Here is a 27,457-nt window from a genome sequence, read left to right as displayed (position 1 = left end):
ATCACTTCCAACATGTTTATACTCCTCGGAGTAAGGGAGGGGGACAGGAAGCAATGAAGCTGGTGGGGAATGTGCTGCACGTTAACAAGAAAATGCAGATGAGTGATGCCAGGGAACTTTAAATGTTCCTCCTGCAGCTGGAGGCGAAGACCTGGTGAGCTGGTTTCCAGTGCTAATGAAACATATCCGTTATAATGTGCTGGAAGTTCATCTAAATGAGAAAATCAATTTAAAAGTCGACAGTAAATTTTTACATGAATTTCCGGTTAAAATACAGCACATATTGATTACAATAGGCAATAAGCCCAATCCTTCTTTTTGCATGTTTGAGATGGAAACAAACTGCAGGCAGGAGCCGTTCTGCTGCATGTTTCAAGCTGGTGGGACTAACAGATGGCAATAATGGGATTACAATAATCGGATTTTTAAAAGTGGCATATGTAATCTTAAACACCTACTGTAAAAACACAGTAATCTGATTACAGACTCTTTGAAGAGAAGAATGCAGAAAGCATTTAGATAAAATTAATGAGACTTGATTTTGTTATAGCATTACTGGAAATCTCTTCACTCTGTTCAGCTGTGAAGCGGAAGAAAGCCTTCTTTCTTTCCCTGTTCAGTCGAGGTGTGGGATGCATTAGGAGATCATACAGCGCGGGGACGCCCCCAAGTGGAAATCAGCAGCATTACAGCATCAGTCCAAGATAGAAATAGTTCAGTTTCGCTTTCCAATCATCAGAAATGATACCGAAGTTTTCCTCCTCACATGAAGCTGTAGTCAGGCTGCGCTTTGGTCTCACAGGTGGAAGTTAACGCAGGCAGAGCTCGGAAACGATGGAGACGGAAATACTGAGAATGATCTGCGCCGGCCAAGGAGCAGTCAACACGGAGGATTTAATGTATAATCTATTTTCCGGCGATCCCACGAAGGTGTCGGAGATCATTTCGAACCGAGAGAAATTTGCTCGGTGTTGTCCAAACGGACAGGAGAAGGTGGTGGCCAGGACCCACCTGAGACTTTGCAGAGCCAAAGACTGCCCGGGGACGTGCAGGGGTCTGCACCTGTGCAAAAACTTCCTCTTCGGATTCTGTGAGTTCAGTCAGCTCAGGTAAACATGCTGGACTTAAAGTAAATTATAGAGTTTACTGCATTGGAGTATTATTATTTCTGCACACTGTATGTGTATACAGAAAGCTGCATCTGACAGCTCAGGTGGAGGCAGGATTTCAAACTCTTTTATCGTGTAAACCTGATATCTGCATCGGTTGCTACTGACAACAAACAAGGTTTTGACACAATGGACTGAACCATGTTGTAATTGGGAGGAACACTATGCAATATTTGCCTTGGACATTGCCACACACCTGCCACATATAGTGTAATAACTCAAATAACAGGAATAGAAATGAAGACACAAACAGATAAACAAGAGGAGCCTACAGAGAATTTATAGAGCTGTTCTTGAAAAAACAAAATCCCTTAGACATATTTTCTCTGATGTTTTTTTTTTATGTGCAACTACAACATCAGCTTAGCTTAGCAGTTAGAAAAAAGAGAAAATGGCTTTACAGTGTGTTTGGTTGAATTTTTTGTCTCAATTTTAAATGTTAAAGGGATTCTAGTTCTACCCAGCTATATATAAAAAGCTGGTATTGGACTAATCCCATTAAAACGTATGTCCCAAAACCTAAGTTTGACATTTATGTAATATTACTACCATGATTTATTAGGCTGTTATTTAATATAACCCTTTGGTTTTAAACACTAACAGCCTCAAAAACAGCTGACTTTGTTCCAGACAGATAAGCTTTCATAATCATCCCACAGTGAGAGAAATCGGCTCATTTAAATGTATTACACTGTTTTTATTTTTGGTTTGGGTTTTTTCTTCTTAACTGAGCAAATGAATGCTAGCACTCACAGTCACGAATCAACTGTATGGATTCTGTTACAACAGGAGGGGCTGCTGCTTCTCCCATGAGCTGACCTCTGAGCATAACCAAAGACTTCTGAGGCAGCATGAGCTGGAGAGCCTGAGCCGAGAGGAGCTGTGCACCCTGCTGCTGCAGAGTGACCACACACTCCTTCCTGCTGTGAGTCTTACTACCGAGCACTCTTAAGTTGAATTTCAATCAATACTGGATCTGCTGATCAGGCAGCCTTTCTTTAGACACATTTTCTTGTCATGCTGATATCCAGCTCAACCTTCCCACCAACTTCACAAAATACAACAATATTAAAAAGCTTGAGAGAGTTTTTCTGTTGCAAACAAGTTAATAAGAAAATGATCCCACATTGACCGGTGACCTCAGTAAAAATATTCCCAATACGTCTAGGATCTTGGGCACCAGTTTCACATTTTATTTATTTAGATAGCATTTTGCTAACTTTAATTTATCGAGCATTTATTGCTGTGATAAAGCAAAGTATGGTTTTGGGTTATACCTACTTACATGTGGGTGCTACATGTCCTCAGTTGCTCAGTCAGATCCGCCTCTTGCTTATAGCTAGTTAACATAAATAATGGATATAACATTGGCCATATCCATCTTTTATATACAGGCTATGATTGTAGCCACCTTTTCTTCTCTCCATCAGATATGCTACAACTACAACAATGGTGATGGAGAGTTCGGCAGGTGTCGGGATGGTGATGGTTGCAGGAGGCTCCACATCTGTGAGAACTACATCAGCCGTGAATGCAGCTGCTGGAAGAACCACGATTTTAATGCTCCACAGCCATTCAGAGCTTTGAAAGCTAGAGGCGTACCTGACACACTCTTTCAGTCCTTGAAGGCTGCTTATGCCAATAAACAGGCTTTGAGACTGGCTGGAACCAACAGGGAAGATAGAGTCCACAGAGGAAACTGCTCCAGTGGTGAAGTCTCTGCTAATGACAACAACACTGATGAAAGCAGTCTTTTTGGTAAGAGCAAAAAGCGGCCACGCCGTTGGGATAGAGGGAAAGACGGTAACCCGGTCAACCGAGAAAACGCCCGTTTCTCAAGTGACATTCATGCAGCTGACGATGAAGCTGCAAAAGCCAACAAAGGGCACAACAAGAGACAGAGGACCATTCGAGGTAAATCTGGAAACACTTCTGTGGGGAGATGAACTAAAACTGCTGTCTGAATGAAGCCTGTGAAATATCTCCTGTTTCTTTCAGATAAAACAGGGATCTGCATGTACTTCATTAAAGGTCACTGCAAACATCAAGGTGAGAAAGTCATGGTTAGTAAGTGTTTTAGGTTTTAATGTAGTTCTTTCTTGAGTTTGATCAGCTGTCTTTCTTCTTTCTTCTTAGATCGATGTTATAAAGCTCATGATAAGATGCCGTACCGATGGCAGGTCCAAGATGGAGTCCAGTGGACTGATTTGCCCGATAATGAGACAATTGAGAGAGACTACTGTGACCCCAGTAACTCTTACAGGTACTCACACGATTAAATTCAGTGGGATTGAACTTCTTCAGAGATTTATTTCACACAATCTGTTACGGTTTGGAGGAGGACTCAAGTAGCTTGGCTTCACTAACGCGTGGTAGACAACGATCCAGCGAGGAACAGCAGTCACCTCCTGGCTTAAATGCTGATCATCTTCATGAGACCCAGGTGTCTCATCTCCCGAGGGCGTGAACCCACGGTGAGTCTGCCCCGGCGAGAGAGAAGAGGAGAGAGAGAGGAAGAGAGACAGTGCAGCTGATCCGCCTGGCCGTGACACAATCATCTCAATGTTTTTAGATAAAGTGGAACTATTAAGCTTTTCCATATTTTCTTTCATATATACACTGATAAAATAACAGATGCTCATTTTAAACTTTGACAAAGTTTAAAAAAATAATAATAATAATTTGAAACTTTAACATAATTGTAAAACAAAGAGAAAATATGAGGTGAGACAAGATTTTCTGTTGCTACAGGAAAATCCTTTCATTGAGTGTTTCAATGCACAAAGGTTTTGGTAGAACTGATGTTAATACTTTCTTGATTGTTTTTTTGCAGCAGTACCAGCCCGGCCGTGCACTTTTTTTTCAGGACAATTATGAGTGACGTCAATCATACAAAATGGACCACCTTTAACACATTTCTGAAGCTTTTTAAATAATAGCTCCTCCCACTGTCAGAAAACGGTTTCTGGTTGTTAGTGATGAAGTATGAACCCTGCTTTTGGGTCCAAACTTCTACTGTGTTCATTACATGTTTTAATGCTTCTCATCTTGTTCTGTTTAATCTGAACAAGCCCTTAAAAATAGTCAGTGATCACTGTCGACCTCTCTGCATTTTTATTAGCACTGTTCATATGCAGCATGTTTTAAACGTGTGTGTATGTGAGAATGCGTGTGATGGGGGTGCGTTTGTGTGACCTCCTGCTCACCAAAATGATCATAAAGCAGGAAGCTTACAACACAAGAAACAGATCTTTCAGATAGGATGTATCTACAATAAAACCTCCCCCAGCACAGAGTGGCTGGAGAGGTGGTGAGACAAAGGAATGTCTTTGATCACACAGTTTGAAACAATGTAGAGATAGGAAGCATAAAAATGACAACATTTAACAATTCACTTTAACATTTCCCTCCTGTTTTGTTATTTTTATGCTCCAGATTATTCCTGTGTAGTATTTTCTCACTACTTGTTTTTGACAGTGTCAGTGTAGATTTAGATGTCACACAGCTCCTGCCGTCATTCACCTCCTATTGCAGCAAAGGTTCACCATTAATACATGTTCTAAACATGCTTAGCAATCATCCTACTTCTCATCCATCTCATACACAGTAAACTACATCCTGCAAGTAAACAAATGAATGTCAACAGTCAAACACGAAGAATCAACATTCTCAAATCATATGTCACTACAATCCAGCTGTATACAGACATTCAAACACATCGGTTGATTTTACTGTTTGTCCATGTGAATCTCAGCTAACTTCAAAGCTGTAGCCTGGTCAACACTCCTCTTTATGACCCCTATCAACCCCCCAAAATCTTCTCACTGTAGGCATCCTGTGGGGGTTAGAGTCAACTGGTGAATCATCTGCACTTACAACTCTTCTCCTTTCCTGTTGTCACTGCAGAAAAAGATTTTGTAAAGGAAATTGGATCAAGTTGTTTATGAACTTCTCCCCCCTTTTTGAGTCATGTCCACCCATGGCTCAAAACTTCAACCAGCTCAGAGAAGTTGACACGATGTAAATGTAGACAAAAGGCTTCTCTGTTTACATCTCTCCCTCGCAGAAGGCTTCTCTGCAGAGCATCAAATCTGCATGGCAAAGTGACACCTTTAGATGATCTTCATCCTTGGGAAAAGTGGTGTCAACTATCTCCCAGTCTCCTAGCATCTGTGCTTCACACAGAGCGACAATTCCATCGCTGGTCCCCCGCTGCGCTGTCACTTTTGGAGCTTGGCACGCTCCCTTCATCCCTCAGTTTCTGTTCCAACGCGCTGACGATTTAAGGCAGAGCACGTCGTACACCTTAGTTGTCTTCTTCAACGTCAACGTCGAAACTTTATTTAAGATTTTGCTGTGCAAAGTCTCCTCATGACGATCTTCTGGAAGCCCAGTGGTGCAACCCACTGTGGTTTGTCAGCTGTCCTGCAGATGGTCCCTGCTTCTCACTGGTCCTCTTGAAGCGTCTCTCCTGGCCTCAGCTTCCATCTTGTCGACGCTCTTCCTTACTCGCTTCTCCTCATGGTACCTGCAAATTTAAAATTGACACTCTTCTTGTGCCACACGGCTCTCGTCATGTGTCAACTCCACACAATGAGACATGCACAAGAATGCTGCACATTCTCTTCTAAAAAAAAAATTCTCCAGGGTTTCCCTCTTGGAGCAGCTCCACTCAAAACTTGTAACCCTGTCAAAACATTAGTCAGTGGTTAAATGTTAAGATTGTTTAACTCCTGTATCCTAGAAGACAAAGTCTTTAAGTTAAAACAAACTCACATTTGCAACCAACTGTAGCATAAGATTAATAAAGTATTCAGCATCACAGAGACAAGTATAATTGCAGGGTTACTTAAACTCATTAAACCCCTGATTTTTCCATAATTTGCTCCAAATCATTGAACATCTGAACTTGATTCCACATTGTAATCAGTGACTTTTCTTAAGTTTGTCACTCACCATGAGCTCAATAGTGGTCAGATAATGAGCCCCATGTAACTATTGAGTAACCACTGCACATCTGTTCAATCGTCACTTGTCTGTCTGTGCTGAATCCTTTACAAGCAGCTTTAAAGGAAAAACAAACATTAGCCAAACACACGGATCATCCTGGAGGTCGGGCCTAAGTCAACAGGTTCCAGAGGTGCTGTAAAAGGTCATAAAGTTAACACTCGGCTGTAAAAAACAGAAGTAACACTGGTTTCAACACAGTATATCTCACACTGTATTCACTTCTTCGCCTGTAATTTTCAACATTTTCTCAACAACACAGTGTAATTTCATCACCAACACACAGCCTGTAACCACAGTTTTCTTGACACACAAAATCTCAGTAATCCTGTGGTAGAAAAACATCATTAAGTTGTGTGTCCTGCTGTAAATCACATGATCAAATCACATGATTAACCCTCTGCTGTAGAAAAGAAATGTAAATGTTAGTGCTGCGCAGGTGTATACGCTCTTTCTCACAGTGATCTCTGTGAGCAACACAAGGTGATGAATAACACACCTTTGGTAAATTCAAAAACATCCAGAAAAATTACAACTAAAAAGGTTAAATTTGCAGAGTTCACATAGTCATGTGACCCAAGTTTCCTCCTGTGGTGTCCTCCTGCTCCTGCAACAAGAGGCACACACAGAGATACATCCACTCCTATGTCATCTGAATTGGGGGTAACCTCACATAGTGGTGTTAAGTCAGTCAGTCTTGTCAGCTTTTACCAGTCAGTCAGTTCCCCACTTTTTTATTTTCACTCATTATTCATTCATTGATTGTTTCTTTTTTTTTCTTTGCTGATAGTGGAACCTATCGTCGCATTTCGTTTCCACCCTCAGCAAAACGATGATTACCTCGCTGAATCCTTTTAGAAAGGGACTCGCTTCCTAATTGTCCCAAACAAGTGGCTTTCTCCTGAGCCCGTTTTAATTTTGGACAAACTCACTTTGCAACCGTTCGCAACAACATGTTGTAGTTCTCCCTATTCAAACGTTCAGATCCTCTTAGATGAGAGAGAATATTAAACAAAACTTTCAGTGCACTATGAAAGTAACAAAATAAAAAGTGTGTGGGGGGGGATCATACCAAACCTAATTGGCAGGCTCAACCTTGCAACAAAAGACAAATCATCAGCTAGTTTGATCTCAAACATTCATCCAATCAGCCACACACAACACACAGCATGACCCTGTTGTCTCATCACACAATGAGTTTCTTCTCATGTAACCAAATGTGTGCCATGTTAAAACTTCTTCACACACCAGAAACTCAACAATCAGCTCACACAGTCAAAACCTCTCATCAGCATTCTGTTTTCTCCCTATGATGCAATCATTTGTCCTCCTATAATATTCAGTCCACTAGTCTATGTATCACTTTTCATCTTACTAGCGACTTGGACAAGATGACAAACAGAATCTCATGCTTAAGATGCTGTCTGGTCTTCATGAGTGTCATTGTATGTGTATGTGGGGTTGGTCTGGTTAATGCTGTTTGTGTGTGTGTTTTTTTTTGTGTACCTTTCTCATTTTGTAGTCCAGACTCCTTCTCAATTTTCCCACTTAAAGCAGTTTCCTTTTTTCCCAGGATTGCTTACCCAAATTTTGATTTCCCACACTAAACGACAGCCTTCCTCTGTGTGCTCACCTGCTCCTCTCACTCCGTTCTCCTCTCCCACGTTGCAGTCCAATGGCAGACAGTTCTCTTCAGCTTTGTCCTGTGTTTTCCCACTGTCTCATCTTGCCATTTTACTCCAAACGTGGCAAATGTCACTCAGACAGTCTCCTCAAAAGTCATCTTCACACACAGTGAAGTTGCAGCTTGCTGGAAACGCATCTCCATCCATCCATGCTGATGCCGTTTGCACACACTGCAGCTGGACCTCTCTGCTCAGGACTCTGTTGTTGTAAAAATTACAACATTTAACAATTTACTTTAACTATTTCCTTTGCCTTGTTTGGTATCATCCTTTTCAGCACAACCTCACGTGTCTGAATTTACAGTTATGTTTTCATTTTGACATACTGTATTAACACAATTGATCTAAAATCAGACAAAAAACATAAAATCCGAGTAGAAAAAGTTATATTTTTTACTGTAACAAACAAAAACATGTTTATCGAATCATATTTCACAACTTTAAAAACAAATATAAATTGTCAGTTTTAAAATCATATGCACAAGTTTTGCAAACAAAGTTATTTGCAGCCTGTACCCTTTTTTAAATAACCATTTCAAACTATTTACAGAACGATCAGCTGTTCTGCATTCAATAAGATGCCACACAAACTATTTGTGCCACTCCAAATATTTCTGTCCACTATAAAGGAGAACATCACAGCCTGATACCTGCAGGTCTGACATAAGGTCATAACCAGAGAGGGCTCGCTGCGCTGTCCTTAGACAGTAAACGTGACGAAACTATTCAGGAAAAACGCCGCATATATATAGTTTGTCATGACTCTGGTTTTACGTGGCCTAGCAACACAATTTAAAAACTGGTATATATCACCTTGTTGCTTTGTCATCTTAAAGTGGTAATATGTCTGCATTTATAAATTAGATAGAAGCTATCTGCAAACCTTAGCCAATCTCTCTGTGAGTGATTAGAGTCAGTCCAAGTCTGACTGCAGCTGGTTTCAGTAAGTTTGCCTCCTGTCAGACAACCTTGCGCTCAAACGTGGTCACAAGTGTGCAACATCCTCAAGCTCTGGGGAAAAAATGTATTCACTACAAGTTGTAGTTGGTCACAGAATATGAATAAATAAATCAATAAATCACCAGGCAGCCACCAATTTTTACTCCAGTCTTATTTTTACTTGCGTGATAAGCCACGCTGTCAAGCTAAGTGTGTCCAGTGTTGGATGATCGTCAGTTGAATGTAAACACGAGGGTCCATGAAACCAGCTCTCTTGTTCATAGTATTTCCAGAATATTTTAATTTAATTCATGAAGTATTCATATTTGGCGTCCCTGTAGTGTTACAATATTACCATGCAAAATATTACGATACTATGGTGTATCAATTTTTCCCTCATCCCTATGGTTGGCAGTTGTCCTTTTCTTATGAACTGTTCATTGTTCGTATGCCGATGCAGGTTTCCTTCAAGGTTAAAAACATGTTTACTGTTCTCTTGCTTTGCAGATTGGTGGACACGAAGCAGCAGACATCAACAGTGCAAAGCTGGAGGAGAAGTTTCTGGCCAATGATAAAGACGTGGTGGAGTTCACTGCTGGTTCACAGTCATATTCACTCAGTTTCCAAGGTAAACAAAGAATAGGGAACCATGCATACTTCTGCATGTTAAAATATAAAATCGGCTTTATAATTGTTGTGCAAGTTTAAACTTTTTTGCCCCTCAGACAAGATGCAGACAAACAAGCGTTACGGCACCAAAAAGCCTGTTTGTAGACGGCCACGGTTTGTCTCTGCCGCAGATGCCCTAAAAAAGAAAGTCAGGTATGTCATCCCCAAAACAGCTCCACCAGACTTCCTTACTTTTTTCTAAATTCATTAGATACTTGAACTTTCTTGTCATCTTTATTCCAGTTGGAGATGGGATTTGATTTTTACACCAAGATCTCTAGAGACCAGCATATTGTCTTGAATCTAACGTCATTTCTATTCAATACTGATAGGTAACCATGCCAAAGTACTGATATTGCCTTGGTCTTTAGAGTCAAACAAAGCTCACTAACCAAAAGCAAACAAATAAAAAACAATATTGTTGTTGTAGCGTACAGCTTCATAAAGCTTGACAAGAGCTGATGCTGGATCCAGGAAAGTTGTAAACTTAATTTTAAACAAAAATAAAATTGGCCTTGTTTTTTCAACTTCTATAAAAATGACATCATTAAAGTAAATTTGAACTCTTTCTCTCTGCAGAAGGTCTTCAGTTCAAAGCTCCACTTCAATACCAAAAACCTGGGACAACACACAGATCCCTCAAACAGGATTCTCGGTATTGTAAAAAACATAAAATATAACTATTCTGTTGTTAGTCACACTCTTTAAATTTAGATGTTTTCGAAATTAATTGTATTCTAATAATATTAATAACAGAAGTGAGCAAGTAAATTTACTGACAAATAGACATGAGGACAAAATGCTGTTGGTGTTGAAAATGCGAAGCTTTTCATTGGACGGGATGAATTCATTTATTAGAAGGACAGCTCATAAAAACGAGTTAGAAGCAGAAAAAGACAGTTTCATACGAGGTTTTCTGCTTCTTCATGTTCGTTCACTTGAATGTTTTATTCCTGTTTTTTATGGGGTCTTTTTTTCTTGTGACAAATTCTTAAATAATTTGAAAATGAATGAAGTGCAGCCGTCTGGCTAATCTGCCGTGAGAACAGAGTTTCTGTTGCAAATGGTGTAGGAGAAGAAAAAAACCAGCCGATACGTGTCGCTTTAGAGCTGTAGCTCCAGTTTTTAAAAAACGTTAAGTAGCAATTTATTCAAAGTAAACAAGCTAAACTTGTCCCTATTCAAGTCAATATAATTTAGTTTTATTTTATTTATATAGCACAAAAAAGTCACCTTAAGGCATTTTATATATTAAGTTAAAACCTCCCAATAACACAGAGAAAACCTCAACAATCAGACAACCTGCTAAGAGCAGTGTTGGGGAGTAATGGAATACATGTACCGCCGTTATGTATTTAAAATACAAAATATGAGTACCTGTATTACCGTTTATAAAGGTGGTATTCAGAATACAGTTACTTTGCTAAAATAAATGGATTACACAGCCGTCTTTTCCTGTTTCATATGTTAGGCTGTCCCCTCTCTATTTTTGGTAATTCCACGCCGGTGGAAACCCAAACAAAACCCGCATTAAGAGGCTCAAACGTCTCATTCTCGCGTCTTATAGTCACGTGAAGAAATTTTTTTTTAAATGATTTAATATGAAGGCAACAGGCAGAGTGTTGCAGGCATCGCCCTAAAGAATGTTGCATCATGGGCAGTGTAGTCCGTGCTGCAGGGAGAATGGACTGCCATACCCGTTATGTGTCTGTGAGCGAGGGAGGGAGAAGAAGGAAAAGTATGAGCTGTCATCGAGCAGAAACGGGAGCTGGAAGCATGTAAATATAATAATAACCACTGCAGCCAAGAAGAGTGCCTGACGAGCCCAGTTGTAAGTAAGCTATTAAGACTCGACTGTATTCATGTTTTCCTCTGAAACAATAAGTTCTGTTGCAGCAGCCTTTCAGCGCCTCTCTCTGTCTCTCGCTAGCAAACTTGACCCAGACAACAAAGTAAAGCTAGTTTTTGTCTACGAGCCCGACACGTACCCGACGTATTAGCCAGAGGTCCCTTTACTACGGTTCGGAGCCGCTGACCTGTTTTATATACGTGTGGAATAGTTTTCTATACGAGATCGCTGCAAAAAGTGCAGCCTTACCTAATGTCCACCTACTGTTACTCATTTATATTAAGATTTAAACATCTAGTTGGTGTTGGTATGGCGAGTAACCTTCAGTAATAAATCACACAGCGATAGTACATTCATGTAGTTGTAAAAAAGCATGATAATATATTAAGTAATCCAAAGTATTCAGAATACATTACTCTCATTGAGTAACGTAATGGAATACGTTACAAGATACAATATGTAATCTGTAATCTGTAGTGGAATACATTTTAAAAGTAACCTTCCCAACACTGCCTATGAGCGAGCACTTGGCAACAGTGGGAAGGAAAAAAACTCATTTTTAACAGCGGGCTCAGGGAGGGGCGGGGCCATCTGCCATGAGCAATTGAGAGGAAAAGCAGAGAGCAGAGCACTTGTTATTTTTCGTTGTCATTGTGAATAAAAATATTTAATGTGCCTGTTTTTTTTTCATACAGCGAATCTCACTCCAGCTCAGCTCAGAAGAATTTAAGGAGGCTGAAGCTCTTTTCTATAAAACCATGAAAGACTGTGACATCATCAACATTGAGAGGATTCAGAACAAAGCTCTATGGGAAGCCTTTCAGTTGTACGTATTTCATTTAATGTGCACCCATCTTTCACTGTGAGTATAAAGTTACTGTACCACTGCTGCCAGCTAAAGTGAGGTTATGGTTGTGTAACTGATATGACTGAGCTTTTTATTAAAGTGTATATAGTATTACCAGCTGTCAGTTCGCTGAGGTTTGCAGGCATTCATGTATGCACCGCTCTGTTAAAGCCCTGCATTTCATTCAGGATTCATTCAGAGATGGCCTCACATTTGAACAGTGATGGGAATAACGATGTTCTAAGTAACGGTGTTACTTTTTTCAGTAACGAGTAATATAACTAATTACTGCTACCTATCGGTACAACGCCGTTACTAAAATGCGGTGCGGTCGTGTTACTATTTTTCAACAAACAGACGGTTGAAGCTGTGTTCAGGTTACCGCACCTTATATCAGTTGCACGGAAGTAGCTGTAAGTAATCTGGACGCTACAGCTTTGAGCAGCTGTGCGCGCTCCCGCGGACGGTAATCACTTTCTGCCCGACGATCACTTTTTGGCAAAACACCTGGAGATAAGGGGGCAAAACAATCGCATGAGTGCTGCTGCTTGACTGAGGAAGAATGAAGTAGTCGTAGTAAGCCAATCACACGACTACTTCAAGATGACAAAGCAATAAGGTGACATATACCAGTTTTTAAATTGTGGTGATAGGCCACGTAAAAACAGAGTCGTGATAAACAATATATACGTGGCATTTTTTCCTCAATAGTGTCGTCACGTTTACTGTCTAAGGACAGCGCAGCGAGCCCTCTCTGCTTATGACCTTATGTCAGACCTGCAGGTATCAGGTGTGATGTTCTTCTTTATAGTGGACAGAAATATTTGAAGTGGCACAAATAATTTGTTTGGCATCTTATTGAATGGAGAACAGCTGATCGTTATGTAAATAGTTTGAAATGGTTATTTTAAAAAGGGTAAAAGGTAAACGGCTGCAAACTGCAACAACAACTTTGTTGTTTGCAAAACTTGTGCATATGATTTTAAAATTTACAATTTATATTTGCATTCAAAGTTATGAAATATGATTCATTAAACATGTTTGTGGTTGTTACAGTAAAAAATAGAACTTTTTCTACTCAGAGTTAATGTTTTTTGTCTGATTTTAGATCAATTGTGTTAATACAGTATGTCAAAATGAAAACGTGACTGTAAATTCCGACATGTGAGGTTGTGCTGAAAAGGATGACACCAAACAAGGCAAAGGAAAACGTTTTTAAAGGTGAAATGTAGAGGGAGAATTGAAAGTAGCCAATGATGCTCTGAAATTAAACATTTTTTTAAAGTAACGCAATAATTACTTTTCCTAGTAATGAATTACTTTTAGAATCTTGTAACTCAGTTACTTTTTTGAAGAAGTAATTAGTAACTATAATTAATTACTTTTTCAAAGTAACTTGCCCAACACTGCATTAGACTGTAGAATACTTTGGTATACAGAGTTCATGGTTGACTCAGTGACTCCAAGGTGCTCAGGTCCTGCTGTGTAAAAACCAAACAAACCCAAATCGTCGCGCCTCCACCACCGAGCTTGAAAGCTGGTATGAGGTGTTTGTGCAGAGACTCTGTTTGATGTGCACTGTGGCCAGACATCTCCGCTTTGGTGTCATCTTTCTGAAGGACATTATTCCAGAAATCTTGTGGTTTGTTCAGATGCAATTTTGCAAACCTGAGCTGAACATTTAAGCTATATTTTCAGAAACAGAAGCTGCATCTGTTGTTTATACAGCATTTAGCTGCATTTAGCATTCAATGTTATCCTGCTTTCCACTTGTGGCTGCAGAGACTGCTGCTGCAGATGTATATAGTGGGTATACTGTAGATGTGTAGATGTCTATAGTATATTTATTCACTTTATATTCCCGCACTTACTGTACATGTACCAGTTAGAATTAGTTTTTTCCTGTCTCCTATTTCAAGGCAGAAAAATCAAATGAAGAGCAAAAAAAGAGATGGAAAGGTGATGGAGAAAAAGCTTTTTCATGGCACTGACTCCAAAGATGTAGACGCCATCTGCCACAACAACTTTGACTGGAGAATCTGTGGAACTCGTGGAACGGCTTATGGCAAAGGTGAGTTAAAACGGTTATTGAATATTCAAATTATGTTTTCAGAAAAAATACGTTTAAAATCAAAAATTCCAAACAGTCTCATTTCAATCTTGCGGTCTTTTTTGTGACACCCTTGGGTGCTGGGAAGTGATACTTTAAAAAAATAAACCAAAGGCTTTGTTTGTCTCTGTTTATCACTGAAGAAAATAATGCGTAGCCCTTTGTCTTTTCCCACAAATTAAGTGTTGATAATTGTATCTTTTGGTGTCTAAACACAGGTAGTTACTTTGCCCGTGATGCCAGTTACTCCCACAACTACACCGGAGACACTGATGTGAGAGACATGTTCATCTCACGGGTGCTGGTGGGAGACTTCACCAAAGGGTCCTCCGATTATCGCCGACCTCCTTCCAAGGATGGAGGGGGCATAAACTTCTATGACAGCTGTGTGAATGATGTAATGGACCCCTCCATATATGTGGTGTTTGAGAAGCAGCAGATCTACCCCGAGTACCTGATACAGTACAAGACCACAAACCTACTTAATGTGTACATTGGCAATGCAGCAACTATAGCAGGATTTAATCAAAGTACTAATAATTCTTGTGTCATTGCTTAACAAAAGTGGTGTAAAAGGGGGTAGGCAGTGTCTTGAAATGGAAATTTTATTTTGAAGGCGCTTAATAATAATAATGGATTGGATTTATATAGCGCTTTTCAAGGCACCCAAAGCGCTTTACAATGCCACTATTCATTCACTCTCACATTCATACACTGGTGGAGGCAGCTACAGTTGTAGCCACAGCTGCCCTGGGGCAGACTGACAGAAGCGAGGCTGCCATATCGCGCCATCGGCCCCTCTGGCCAACACCAGTAGGCAAGTAGGGTAAAGTGTCTTGCCCAAGGACACAACGACCAGGACAGAGAGCCCAGGGATCAAACCGGCGACCTTCCGGTTACAGATGCGATTCCCAACCCCCTGAGCCACGGTCGCCCAATAGAGTTTGTGCTGAATAATTTAATCATATGCAACCACATACCTGAAAGCAAAAAAGCACAAAAAAATCTTAAGTAGAGATAAATATAAAAAAAGAAGCAGTAGATATTAATGACAGATATGTTCACAATAGAAAAGAACTCTTAGTTTTGTGAGCTGGTCTGTAGTTAATGTAGATTAACAGTTTAAGATTAATTAGCTTCTCAGTCAGATGATATTAAAGCATTTTAGGTTAAATTCAAATGATGGGGAAACCTTGATGAAATTGCTGAATGATGAATGATTTATATTTTTACATTTTCCTGTTGCACTTTATCATTTCTATTTCTGTTTTTGTTCTTTTGATGCTGAAGTTTTTCCACCTTGACCAAATGTAAAATGATTTTCATTTCTTCTCACTGTATTTATGAGCATATTGAAGATGAAGAAAAAGGTTGGCACGATCCCATTTGCTGAGGTGTTGTTTATAGAAAATAGACCAGCCTTTATACAGAATAATTAAAAAACAGCAGGACTGAGTTAACTGAGTTAACCTTATCAGAAGAAAAACCTGTGCTTTCCTCATGATTATCTTCGGAGGTTTTATTCTGCCACATTTAGTGTTAATTATACAAACAAATCATAAAATGTCAATTAATGATAAAGGACGCTGTCAGATTAGACCATTAGAGTCAGAAAGTCTCGTAATGACTTGTCCGAGACACATGATGGATTATGTGTTGGTGCCTGATGGTAGCAACAAGAAGCAGGGACCAACTTTTGAGAACATGAATAGAAACAAACAGCAGCTCTGTGTTTGGAAAAACCTAAAAAAAAGAAAGAGAAAAATATTAAAAGGGAAGCTCAAAGACGATGCTGTGGTGGCTCTTAATCTCTTTAAGATCATCCCATTGTGCACTACAGAGCGCACACCACTGCTCTTGGAGTCACGAAAACATAAAGGTTGCGTTAAAACTTGATATCTGATATAGCATTACACTTCTTTCAACTCAGACAAAGTCCATTGCACTACTTTCAAGCACTTTGCAACCTGTCCTCTAATTTGGTCATTTCTTCTGGATGCATTTCTCTTGCTTGTATATATTTATTTTGTCATATGTACTCCTTTTGTCTGTTTTTTATTCTTGCCGTCCTACTGTTTCTATTTTTATTTCGTGCACAGTTGATGTGGAGAACCCACAATTTGTTTTGTACATGCACAAAGAAAATAAAAGGCTATTCTATTCTAAAAAGGAGGCATGCCTAACTGGCATCATTTAGTTATCAACTATGATGGTAACGTCAAATGAATTCAGCTATGTTGCAACTGCAAGCAACAAAGTTGCAAAACACATAACAGTCCTGGGAACTGTTGGCTAACACATGGAGGTCTGTGCCACTTTTTAAGAATCATCAGTGACCCACTGCCAAAGTGATCACGCTGGATGATGTTTGCTGCAATGGCTCCAGACTCTAAGTCGTGTGCTCAGTGTGAGAAAGTGGTGACAGCAGCAGCAGATTTGTCAAATGCTAGAGAGGCGATAATGCATAATGTATATTGAATCATGCTGAGTATGCACAGGCGGCGATGCCTGATTATTAATGTCACCAATGTTGGGTCCTTACTTAAATAATGTCTTTCACATTACTCCTTACTTTTCCTAAAATGATGCAGTACCTTACTTAATTACTTTACTGGAGAAAGTAATTGGTTAGCCATTTCACGCTCCTGCACTGTCTGTCACGATCCTGGGTCTTTTGACCCAGCGTTTTGAGTTTCAGTTTATTTTGATGTTTATGATTAAGTTCATTAGGTTATCTAAGTTTATTTGCTTATTAGTTTCCCCTTGTGTTTTCAACCCCTGTTAAGTCTCCCTTGCCCTTCATATGTTTCATGTCTGTGTGTGTTAGTCCCCATAGGGAAATAGTTCCTCTGCATTTAACCCATTCACCCAGTGAAGCAGTGGGCAGCCACCAATGCAGCGCCCGGTGAGCAGTGTGTAGGGACGGCACCTTGCTCAGGGGTACCTCAAGGTAGCCGTTCAGTGGAGTTGAACCCCCGACCTTCCGATCATGGGGCCACCACTCTACCTACTGAGCTATCCCTGCCCTCTTTTTTTTTTTTTTTGATGTGTGTAGATCAGCTGTGTGTCTTATGTTGTCAAGTTCATGTTCTCATGTCTGCGTCTCATTATGTTTCCTGTTTTATTTTGAAGAGGTCCTGTATTCCTGTGCTCTGTGTTTAGTTTTACTCTCCCCTTGTGACATCATTATGTTCATGTGTGTCAGCTGTTTTCCCCATGTGTTCCGACTTCCCTCATTAGCCTCCTGTGTGTATTTAGTCAGTGTGTTTTCAGTTGTTCCTTGTCTGCTCGTCCATGTCATGTCTTCAGGTATCCATGTCAGTTCACCATGTTTAAGGTTTTTTTTCTTTCTTTCATGTTTTAGTTTTAGTTCACCCAGTTTAGGTTATTGTTTAATTTCATGCATGCCCTTTGATTGCATTTATTTTGCCAGCCTTAATGTGGTTGAAATTATAAATATTTAAACTGCTGGGAAGACTGAAGAAGCATTTAAAACCGTTGCAAAGATTATATTATAGGAAGGCCCAACTACAGAGCTACAGAGCTCCGGGTATAACTCAGGCTTAGATCAGAGTACTTTACACTCTCATGTCACACTTGTAGTTGGAAGCAACTATGAGGCTAGAACACTGGGCTCAATGGTCAAGAAAGCGCTGAGCTTGACCTGGGAGGCCACAGATGCACCAAACGCTTGGAAGGCAGTGGAAGTAGACATGTGGTATGTTGCGTTTTCCTCAGAGGAGTAAAACAAACCTGAAGAGGATTCACCCATGGAAGAAAGAGGACAGATCATACCGACACACAAAGACTCTGGTAGCCCCAATCCTGGGTTTCAGCACCACTGATGCACGACAGACCCGACCACATGTTTGCACTTTTCAGTACACTTCTTTATTGTGGCTGTCAACTTACACACGCTGCTGCAGCTTTGCAGCGGATGCACATATTTCAAGATTTTCAAGAGCTTGGCTTCCCAAGTCCCTGATTTGGGAGTTGAAAACAGAGTGAGAGGTTTCAGCTACTTGCTGGTGGCGGTGGACTGCTTCACAAGCTAGGAGGAAGCAATCCCATGCAAAAATGAATGAGCGCAGACTATGGTGTCCCGAGGAGCATATGCTCTGACAATGATTCACATTTGTCCAATAAAGAACTGGCAGAGGTAGAAAAGGCTCTAGGTATAACACACCGATTTGTTTACCACCCTGCCTCACAAGGGGTGGTGAAAGGGCAAATCAGACTGAAGAGAAAAATTGTGGCATATATTAGGACAGTAGACTGAGATGGGTGGACACTCTCCTCATTTTTCTTATGTCAATGAGAACCTCTCCGGGTGCGCATACACACCTGATGCCACATGAGTCGCTGAGAGGCAGGCCAATGCCTGGCCCAACCCTGAGAGGGAGGTCGTGTGACCTCTCTGGATGTTTGGCAGGTGAACTGTGATGAATATATGACAGCGTAGACTAAGTGAGTTTTTAAGTTTTGTTTAAGCAGGTGCGGCTGGCTGAGCCTGAGGAAACTACAACTCCAGCAATAAAGGCTGGTGACTAGGTGCGGGTGAAAGTTCACAATAGAAAGTGGCTTGAACCCTGGTGGACTGGACCCTATGAGGTGATTAAATGCACATCCAGTCTAGTGCTGTCCAGATAAAAGGTAAAGCTGGAGCTAATTATCACCACATGACACATTGTATACCTGCACAATCACCTTTGTAAACTCTGGCTGAGGGTTAGGCCTAATCAGAAACCGGTGAAGGCGCCAAACAAATAGACTGATCTGACTCAAAAATTGACCATTGCATGTCCTTGTTAGTATAAATGGCATGTTTCCTAGCTACTATAGAGTGCTGCGGTTGTTGTTGTATTCTGTGTGGTAGAAGCTTATTGAATAGACTGATAATAGCCGCTTTGTCCGAGGAGAAAGGCCTACCACCCTATCAGTTGCTGTTGTTTGGACAACAGGAGGAGTTAGAGAATGATGAGGAGGTGCAGAACAGTAAAAGCAGGGAGCGAAGGCTCTGAGGGCAATAGCTGGTGTGGGGTGGAAGGTTTGAAGCTTGTAGCTATTTGTTGTTAATGAACCATCAGACAGGATGGAGTACTGGCAGACATGAAGGGAATCAGTGAAGGGAAAATCATCCTTAAATAGGAAAAGATCATACAACTAGGGCTGTTCGATATAACGATATATATCGGATGACGATATAAAAACGTCTATCGTTTCATTTTACGCTATCGTTTGTTTCGTGGTGTCGCAAAATAAACTGTTTATGGCAATGTTTTTTCATGGTTCTGATGGTCACTGTAGTGGTTATATTAATTTCTTAAAGTTCTCTCTTTCTCTTATATTTAATACAACCGCACTACAGACGGACAAGCGCCTGTTTTATGCACTGTCTTTAGCAACAACAACGGTAACACCATCGCGTGTCCGCTTGTTTATGTTCCACATAAACCTTTCACAATAAAGCTCAAGATCCTGTTGAGACTTTTCAAAATAAACTGAATCACGTGAAAGAGCAGATTATTTACGGATGAGAAGTAAAAAAAAAAAAGAGCCGTCAGATGCTAAAAAATAAACCTTAGACTCAAACGTTAGAACAGGCTTTTCCCCGCAGCACGCCGTGTAATAAATACTCACAAAGAAAATGGTGGCTGTTAAAACTTATGTCTAAAAATGTATAGTTTCATGCATCGGTTTAAACACTCGACTCCAGCTACATGACGCGCAGCTGGAAACACTTCCCGCAAGTCGAGCTGCCCGAGATTCACAGAATTGACAGAAAATGTTACATTTTTGTGATTTATATCGTTATCGGGTGATAGAATTCTTATATCGGGATATGAGATTTGTACAAATGTACAAACTAAGTACAATAATCAAACAAAATGACATATGTATGCATAATATTATCCCTCTCACTCTCACACGCACACACACAGACAGTGTTGGGAAGGTTACTTTTGAAATGTATTCCATTACAGAATACAGAATACATGCCCTAAAATGTATTCTGTAACATATTCCGTTACGTTACTCAATGAGAGTAACGTATTCTGAATACTTTGGATTACTTAACATATTATCATGCATTTTACAACTACGTGAATGTACTATTGCTGTGTGATTCATTACTATTACTGAAGGTCCGCGGCTCCGAACCGTAGTAAAGGGACCTCTGACTAATATGGGTTCCTTGTCAGGCTTGTAGCCGAAAAATGGCTTTACTTTGTTGTCTGGGTCAACTCTGCTTGCGAGAGACAGAGAGAGGCGTTGAAAGGCTGCTGCAACGGAACTTATTGTTTCGGAGGAAAACACAAACACAGCGTACAGTCGAGTCTTAATAGCTGACTTACAACTGGGCTCGTCAGGCACTCTTCTTGGCTGCAGTGGTTATTATTATATTTACATGCTTCCAGCTCCCGTTTTTCCTCGATGACAGCTCATACTTTTCGACTCTCCTTTTTCTTCCACCTCGCGCTCACAGACACATAACGTGTATGGCAGTCCATTCTCCCTGCAGCACGGACTACACTGCCCATGAGGCTACATTCTTTAGGGCTATGCCTGTAGCATTCTGCCTATTAGCTTAGCACAACAACAACAACAAAAAGGCCTCTCTCACCCAGGAAACACGCAGAGCGTCCCCCTGTAACCATGGCAACCGCAACGCTGCCGCCTGGAACAACAGAACGTAGCTGTCAAACAAAACCGAAACAGTCCTGACCCGCGACAATATGAAACAGGAAAGTACCGCCGTGTAATCCATTTATTTCAACAAAGTAACTGTATTCTAAATACCACCTTTTTAAACGGTAACTGTAACGGAATACAGTTACACATATGTTTTGTATTTTAAATACGTAACGGCGGTACATGTATTCCGTTACTCCCCAACACTGCACACAGAGGTATAGCATTTTGACCCACTCATCTTTGCAGAGTTGTTGTAATTCAGTCACATATAGTTGTATACATAAGGATGGGTTTAGGGAGGTGCACCTACTTCAGTCGTCTCAGGAAGTGCTGTCACTGCTGGGCCCTTTTTGTCACTGATTTAGTGTTGCTGGTCCAGGACAGGTCCTCTGTGATGTGAACACCGAGGAATTTGGTGCTCTTCACTCTCTCTACTGTGACACCAGCAATGCTGAGCAGGAGATGGACAGCCTCGGCCTTCTTAAAGCCAACGATCAGCTCTTTTGTTTTGTCAACATTAAGAGATTATGGCATTGCACCAAAGTGCTAGCCACTGCACCTTCTCTCTGTATGCATCATCGTCCCTAGCTAGTTATCAAGGCAGCCAGACTGTGTCTCTGTAACCAGTTGGAGAGCTCCTTACATCGCACGGCATGATGAACTTGCATTGCTTTTTCCAAATGTTAAATGGAATAGCTAATCTGACATTTAATCTGATAGCTAATCCAAGTGCTAATCCCTTAATTAATCCCAAAGCGAATACATTTGGTAATATGATTTAAACTATTAAGGATAGAAAAGGTCAAAATAAATCTTTGGGGTTTTTTTGATCCATTTCCCTTTAATTCTGTTTACTCATTTCTCTTTTTTAAATTGTACTTTAAAAAGATTTTGAATCTTTTTTCCCTTTGGAATTCTAAAATGTGTTTTTTATTGAGAGTTATTTTTTATGTTTTAGAAATTGATTTGAATATTTATTAATGTAATAATCATTTATTTTACAATATTTACTCACACTTTATTTATGTCTAAATAAATAAAAGAATTACAAAATGAATTTGACTGTTCTGGTCCCCCATATAACCCTCGCTGCAAGCTGCAAACAGCAGACAGCCTGCATTTAGAATTTAGCAGCTAAAAATCCAAATGTTCACCTCAAAGGTTTGATGGAAAGTCTGGCATAACATTTGTTTTTCAATAAATTCTAAATGTTTTAGTTGCGAATTTTCTGTATTATATAGATCCTGTATCTTCATGGCATGTTTCATTACTGGAAATGTTTCAGCTGTGAAGTAGAAGAAAGCCGAGGTGTGGGATGTATGGAGGTCATACAGCGCAGCGACGACTCAGAGTGGAAAACAGCAGCATTACAGCATCCGTCCAGGTTAAAGGTTGTTGAGTTTCGCTTTCCAGTCGTCAGAAATGAGGCTTTCGTCAGTTTAATGTCACAGGTGGAAGGAAACGCAGGCAGAGCTCGGACACGATGGAGACGGAAATACTGAGAATGATCTGCGCCGGCCAAGGAGCAGTCAACACGGAGGATTTAGTGTATAATCTGTTTTCCGGAGATCCCACGAAGTTGTCGGAGATCATTTGTAACCGAGAGAAATTTGTTTCGTGTTGTCCAAACGGACAGCCGAAGGTGGTGGCCAGGACCCGCCTGAGACTTTGCAGAGTGAAAGACTGCCCGGGGACGTGCAGGAGTCTGCACCTGTGCAAAAACATCCTCTTCAGCGGATTCTGTCAGTTCACTCAGCTCAGGTAAATATACTGGACTTAAAAGTAAGTAACAGAGCTTATTTAGGGAGTGTTATTTATGTCATGTAGTTATATCACATATGGTTGTAAAATCAACAGGTTTAAAGTCCAGGACACTGATGGTGCCTTTATGTATTGTTAGGAAAATCTAACAATTTACAGCAGTTTGACACATTTATTCAAAAAGCTAACCTAAACAAATAACAAAATGTGGCTTTGAGGGCCAGTAGGAAAAGTTGCTCTCTGGTTGTCTTTTAGACTGAAGCTTTGCTTTGAAATGAGTAAAAAGAGTGACAGTGAAAAGAACATGGCTACGTTCATCCAAAGAACAGAAAGATACTATGAAAAATAAAAACTAAAGCGGCTGCTACGCCTACCCAGCCACATAGAAAACAATCTAGTACTGGGTTAATCCTGTTTCCCAAGCATGTTTCCCTAAACTTCAATCTTAGTTTTCACATTGATGTCGTACTGTTTCTAAGAGTTATCAGGGTGGCTGTTTGTCCTGAACCTAACCGCTGACTTTGTACCGTGCAGATAAGCCTTATTAATCATTACACAAAGACAGCTGTCTCATATGACGCTGTTTTTTGTTTTTTTATTCTTAACTGAGCAAATAAATGCTAGCACGCCCAGTCATGACTCAGTTGTGTGGATTCTGTTACAACAGGAGGGGCTGCAGCTTCTCCCATGAGCTGACCTCTGAGCATAACCAAAGACTTCTGAGGGAGCATGAGCTGGAGAGCCTGAGCCGAGAGGAGCTGTGCACCCTGCTGCTGCAGAGTGACCACACAGTTCTTCCTGATGTAAGTCTAACAACACACAGCATGAACCAGACAAGTTAGTTTGCATTAAAATGAACTGTCACCTTTTCTGATATTTGGCATCTTCCAGCTGATTTTACTCCCAGCTTTCAATTATTTAATTTTCTTTTTTTTTTTCTTGTTCTGTAACTGATTGTTAGCTCACTAATTTAATCATTTAATCTGTTTATACACAAGCTTAAGTGTAACTTTATTAAATACTGGATCTGTTGATCAAGCAAGCCCTCCATCGACTTCACAAAACATTACTGCTTTGAACAACAACAATATAAAAAATGAGAGAAGACGTCCTGTTGTATAGAAGTTTATGTGAAAATGATCTCACACTGACCGCTGACCTCAGTAAACAGTTAACCTTGTAGTTCTTGGAACCATTTAGAGCAAAGTCTAAGGAGCCTGGAAAGAAAAGGCGTCTGGACTTCTTTAAGTTGCTTGAAGACGTTTCACCTCTCATCCGAAAAGCTTCTTCAGTTCTAAGGTCAAACGTGGAGAGTCCCAGATTTAAACCCTGTGGGAGTATCTCCCCCCAAGAGGGACAATGGACCCCCTAATAATCCTCTACCTAATCGCACGAGCCAAAGTCTGAAAACGGGTGTAGGTCAAAATCATGTGTATCGTGTGCTTTCGAAATCACACGATACACATGAAGAAATATCATTTCCTTCTCTCTCTTTAAGTCCTTAAGTCCTCTTTAAGTGATTGTAAACATGAGCACAGTTTCAAGATCAGCCTTTTATGTACTTTACCTTTATAGGTGTCGACAAACATGTCAATGAGGCCCGCCTCCTCAGAATCCTCCCTTGCAACTTTAATATTTTTATTAAAACGGTGTCTCAGTTGTAATGATCTGTAAAAGTCTGTTTTATTTAACCTGTAAGTTTCACTGAGTTGTAGGAAGCTGTCCATGTCTGTGTTGGTTGAGATTTTACAGTATGCTGTAAATTCTCTAAACACCCCATCCAAATGTGCTGGTGTGAAACCAGTATCATATCCTACCCAGTATTCACACTTCCGCGAAATTTCGACAGAAACCCTGGTAGTAGCCCACCATGCCGAGAAAATGGCGGAGCTCACGCCTAGTACGAGGGGCAGGGATTTTTGCCAAAATAGGGCGCACTTGTCCTTGACCCACCTGTTTCCCTAGATACGTCACAGTGGCTTTGCCAAAATCACACGTGGCGAGATTGAGGGCGAGGGATGCCCTTTCCAAGCGATGGAACACATCAGTGAGCGTTTATGCTCTGACCAGGTGTCTGAATAGACGACAATATCATCTAAATACACTTCACAATGGAGAACGCTTCCCAGCACGATATTCATGAGCGTTGGAATGTGGCGTAACAGTAACAAACTTCGCAGAACCGACCATATTGACACAATCTTCCTTTCTGGGAAGAGGATAGGAGTCAGGTTTGGTCACGCTGTTCACCTTCCGAAAACTCATACTAAACCGGGGGGTTTTATCTGCTTTAGGCACTAGGAGACACGGGGCGACTCCACGCACTAGAGCTAGGAACAGCAAGATGATTTTCCAACGGATGAGAAATTTCTTCCTGGAAAATGGCGCATTTAGTGGGATTCATCCGGTAGGCATGCTGCTTGGTTGGAGGGTGGTCCCCCACATCGATATCATGCTCCAGCACAGTGGTACAGGAAGGAGTGTCAGAGAAAAGATTAGGATGATTCTCAATCAACCGACACACGTCACTTTGAACAGCATCCTTTAAATGTGTCCTTAGATCACTTAGGATTTCAGAGTTTCTAAGTCGTGCGCAGCCCTCAGCACAACCGAAAACCAAATCATCACTTACCAGGTCATACCAGGTTTTGGAAACTGGCACCCCCACAGTCGCAACTGTTGATACACCACTAGCAAAGTAAGGCTTCATCATATTGATATGACACACACAACACTGTTTCCTTCGCTCAATTCGCCTGCACTGTATACGGACCACTGAAGGAGTAGAAGTATTAAAACTTTGTCACCAACCTCAAATTTCCTTTGCACAGCTTTCTTATCAAACTTCCTTTTCATCTTTCCCTGCGCTGCAACAAGAGCGTGCGATTGCGCATGCTTTATGCAAACACTTTCTAAAAGAACTCGCATAATCCAACACATTTTCCTTAGGAGCATCTATGTCAGACAGAAAATTCTCCTTGAGTAGTTGCAACGGGCCACACAGTGTGTGACCGAACACCAGCTCAGCAGGGCTAAATCCTAGCGACTCCTGCACGCTAACCCTCACCGCTAAAAGAAGCAGCGGCAACCCCTCATCCCATTCCTTTCCAGACTCAAGGCGAAATTTCCGCATCATAGATTTCAATGTCTGGTGAAAACGTTCGAGTGCACCTTGCGACTCCGGATGATATGCACTAGACTTGTGATGTTTAATACCAAGTGATCGCAAAACTTGAGCAAAAATCCGAGACATGAAATTAGAGCCTTGGTCCGTTTGGACAGATTTTGGCAACCCAAAAGTAGAAAAGAAGTTCATCAGCGCCTTAACAATGGATTCAAAGTCAGAAGATACTGGTGTCCCGATTTTGTTTTAGGAAGTGGACCAACACAGTCAATGAGTATGTCCTCAAAAGGTTCCCCTAAAACTGGAATAGGGTGTAATTAGGGCTGCCACGATTAGTCGACTAGTCACGATTACGTCGACTATTAAATCAGTCGTCGACGATTTTGATAGTCGACGCGTCGTTTGAAGCTTTGTAAGATCACAAAAGCCGCAGGAATCAGTAGCAGGATTTAAGAGTGTAATAACGGACTGAAACAGAAGATGGCAGCACTGCATGTACAAGGATACCAACTGCCGTTAAACCCCGAAGAAGAAGAAGCTGTGTCCCAGAATTCATAGCGCAGCCCAGCTCAGTTTATAACAATGGCGGCAGCTAGTTAGTTTTAATATTACGCTTATTATTCTTTCTGGGTCACAAAATAAACGTTTAACACATTTTCAGGCGAGAATGTAGCTGTGGAAACCTCAAATATCTGCTCAGTTTATCAAGACACCACATACTTTCAAAAGCGCTCCGACGTTTTCGGAGACGTCTGTTACCCACTAGCTCGATAGCTAGCCGGGGGCTAGGCTCACTAGAGCCCGTGAGAACACCGGACTCCCGGCAAATCATTTTCATCTTTCGCTACTCAGGTTAAACAGACATAAGTCACTTAGATAACTTAAAATGTTATTGTTTGGCTTTTTTAGTATTTTATTTGTTCCTGAGTAAATCGGTTTGGCTGAGATTAAAGTTATAGTTTTTACACAGCTGAATAAACGTCAAGCAGACAGCTGATTATCAGAAGTGTGAGACGGTGGAGAATTTACTCCGGTGTCCCGTTATATTTTAGATAGCAAGGAGTTTATTAAACTTCACCGAAACAATCTGCAAACTTCATTAAAATTTAATAAACTATCATCTTGTCTTTATTTTTAGTTAGCACAGACCTTAAAAGCTTAAAGCTGTAAGCTAATGATAGTTAAATAAGAGCAGATGCTGCTGGTGCAATAAGCTGTACGTTTTACGTCCAATGGATGATGATCTGATTAGTCGACTATCAAAGTAATCGTTTGTGGCAGCCCTAGGTGTAATGGAGCGGGTGGAATGGTATGTAGATACTTGAAAGTGTGTGTGAGTATGTACATAGATGTAGGTGTATATATAAACGAGCAAGATACACTGTATATCTCCAAGTGGGAAAAATTACATTTTAGTAACTTCACATTGCCTTGGGTGAATCCCCCCCCCCCCCCCTTTCTATTTTTTTTAAATTTTGTTGTTTGCTTTTCTTTTTTCGTTTTTTTTCTTTGTTGTGTCTGTGTAAATGTTAATGTTCCTGTTGAATAAAAATAAAGTTGGAAAAAATACAAATAAAGAAGTTGGACATCACGATGGCTAT

The 27,457-nt window shown here is 40.6% G+C and overlaps 1 protein-coding gene and 1 long non-coding RNA gene across 7 annotated transcripts in view; one reads left to right on the top strand and one right to left on the bottom strand.

Moving 5' to 3' along the window:
• Positions 1-528: 528 nt before the first annotated feature.
• Positions 529-27,457, top strand: part of si:ch73-252i11.1 (uncharacterized protein LOC553517 homolog) — a 69,071-nt gene continuing 42,142 nt past the window's right edge. The window contains exons 1-5 of one of the 6 annotated variants that reach the window (XM_040035004.1): positions 529-1,109; positions 1,959-2,094; positions 2,600-3,083; positions 3,168-3,218; positions 3,306-3,432. In XM_040035004.1, coding sequence (XP_039890938.1) covers positions 835-1,109; positions 1,959-2,094; positions 2,600-3,083; positions 3,168-3,218; positions 3,306-3,432 — 1,073 coding nt within the window. In that variant the 5' untranslated portion in view covers positions 529-834. Of the gene's footprint in view, positions 1,110-1,958; positions 2,095-2,599; positions 3,084-3,167; positions 3,219-3,305; positions 3,433-22,422; positions 22,733-23,399; positions 23,536-27,457 lie in introns of all 6 variants that reach the window. The other 5 variants (XM_040035000.1, XM_040034999.1, XM_040035001.1 and 2 more) reach the window with 5 other exon arrangements.
• LOC120735576 overlaps positions 14,684-27,457 on the bottom strand; it is a 52,426-nt gene continuing 39,652 nt past the window's right edge. Inside the window, exons 3-4 of the long non-coding RNA XR_005696305.1 lie at positions 26,616-26,622; positions 14,684-14,753 (exon numbers count right to left, since the gene is read on the bottom strand). This is a non-coding gene — a long non-coding RNA (uncharacterized LOC120735576). The remainder of the gene's footprint in view (positions 14,754-26,615; positions 26,623-27,457) is intronic.

This window comes from Simochromis diagramma, unplaced genomic scaffold (genome assembly GCF_900408965.1).
Source record: "Simochromis diagramma unplaced genomic scaffold, fSimDia1.1 OVJJ01000816.1, whole genome shotgun sequence".
In the NCBI taxonomy this organism is placed as follows: domain Eukaryota; kingdom Metazoa; phylum Chordata; class Actinopteri; order Cichliformes; family Cichlidae; genus Simochromis; species Simochromis diagramma.
Note: the sequence above shows the minus strand (reverse complement) of the source record. Positions and strands in the feature narration are given on the sequence as shown.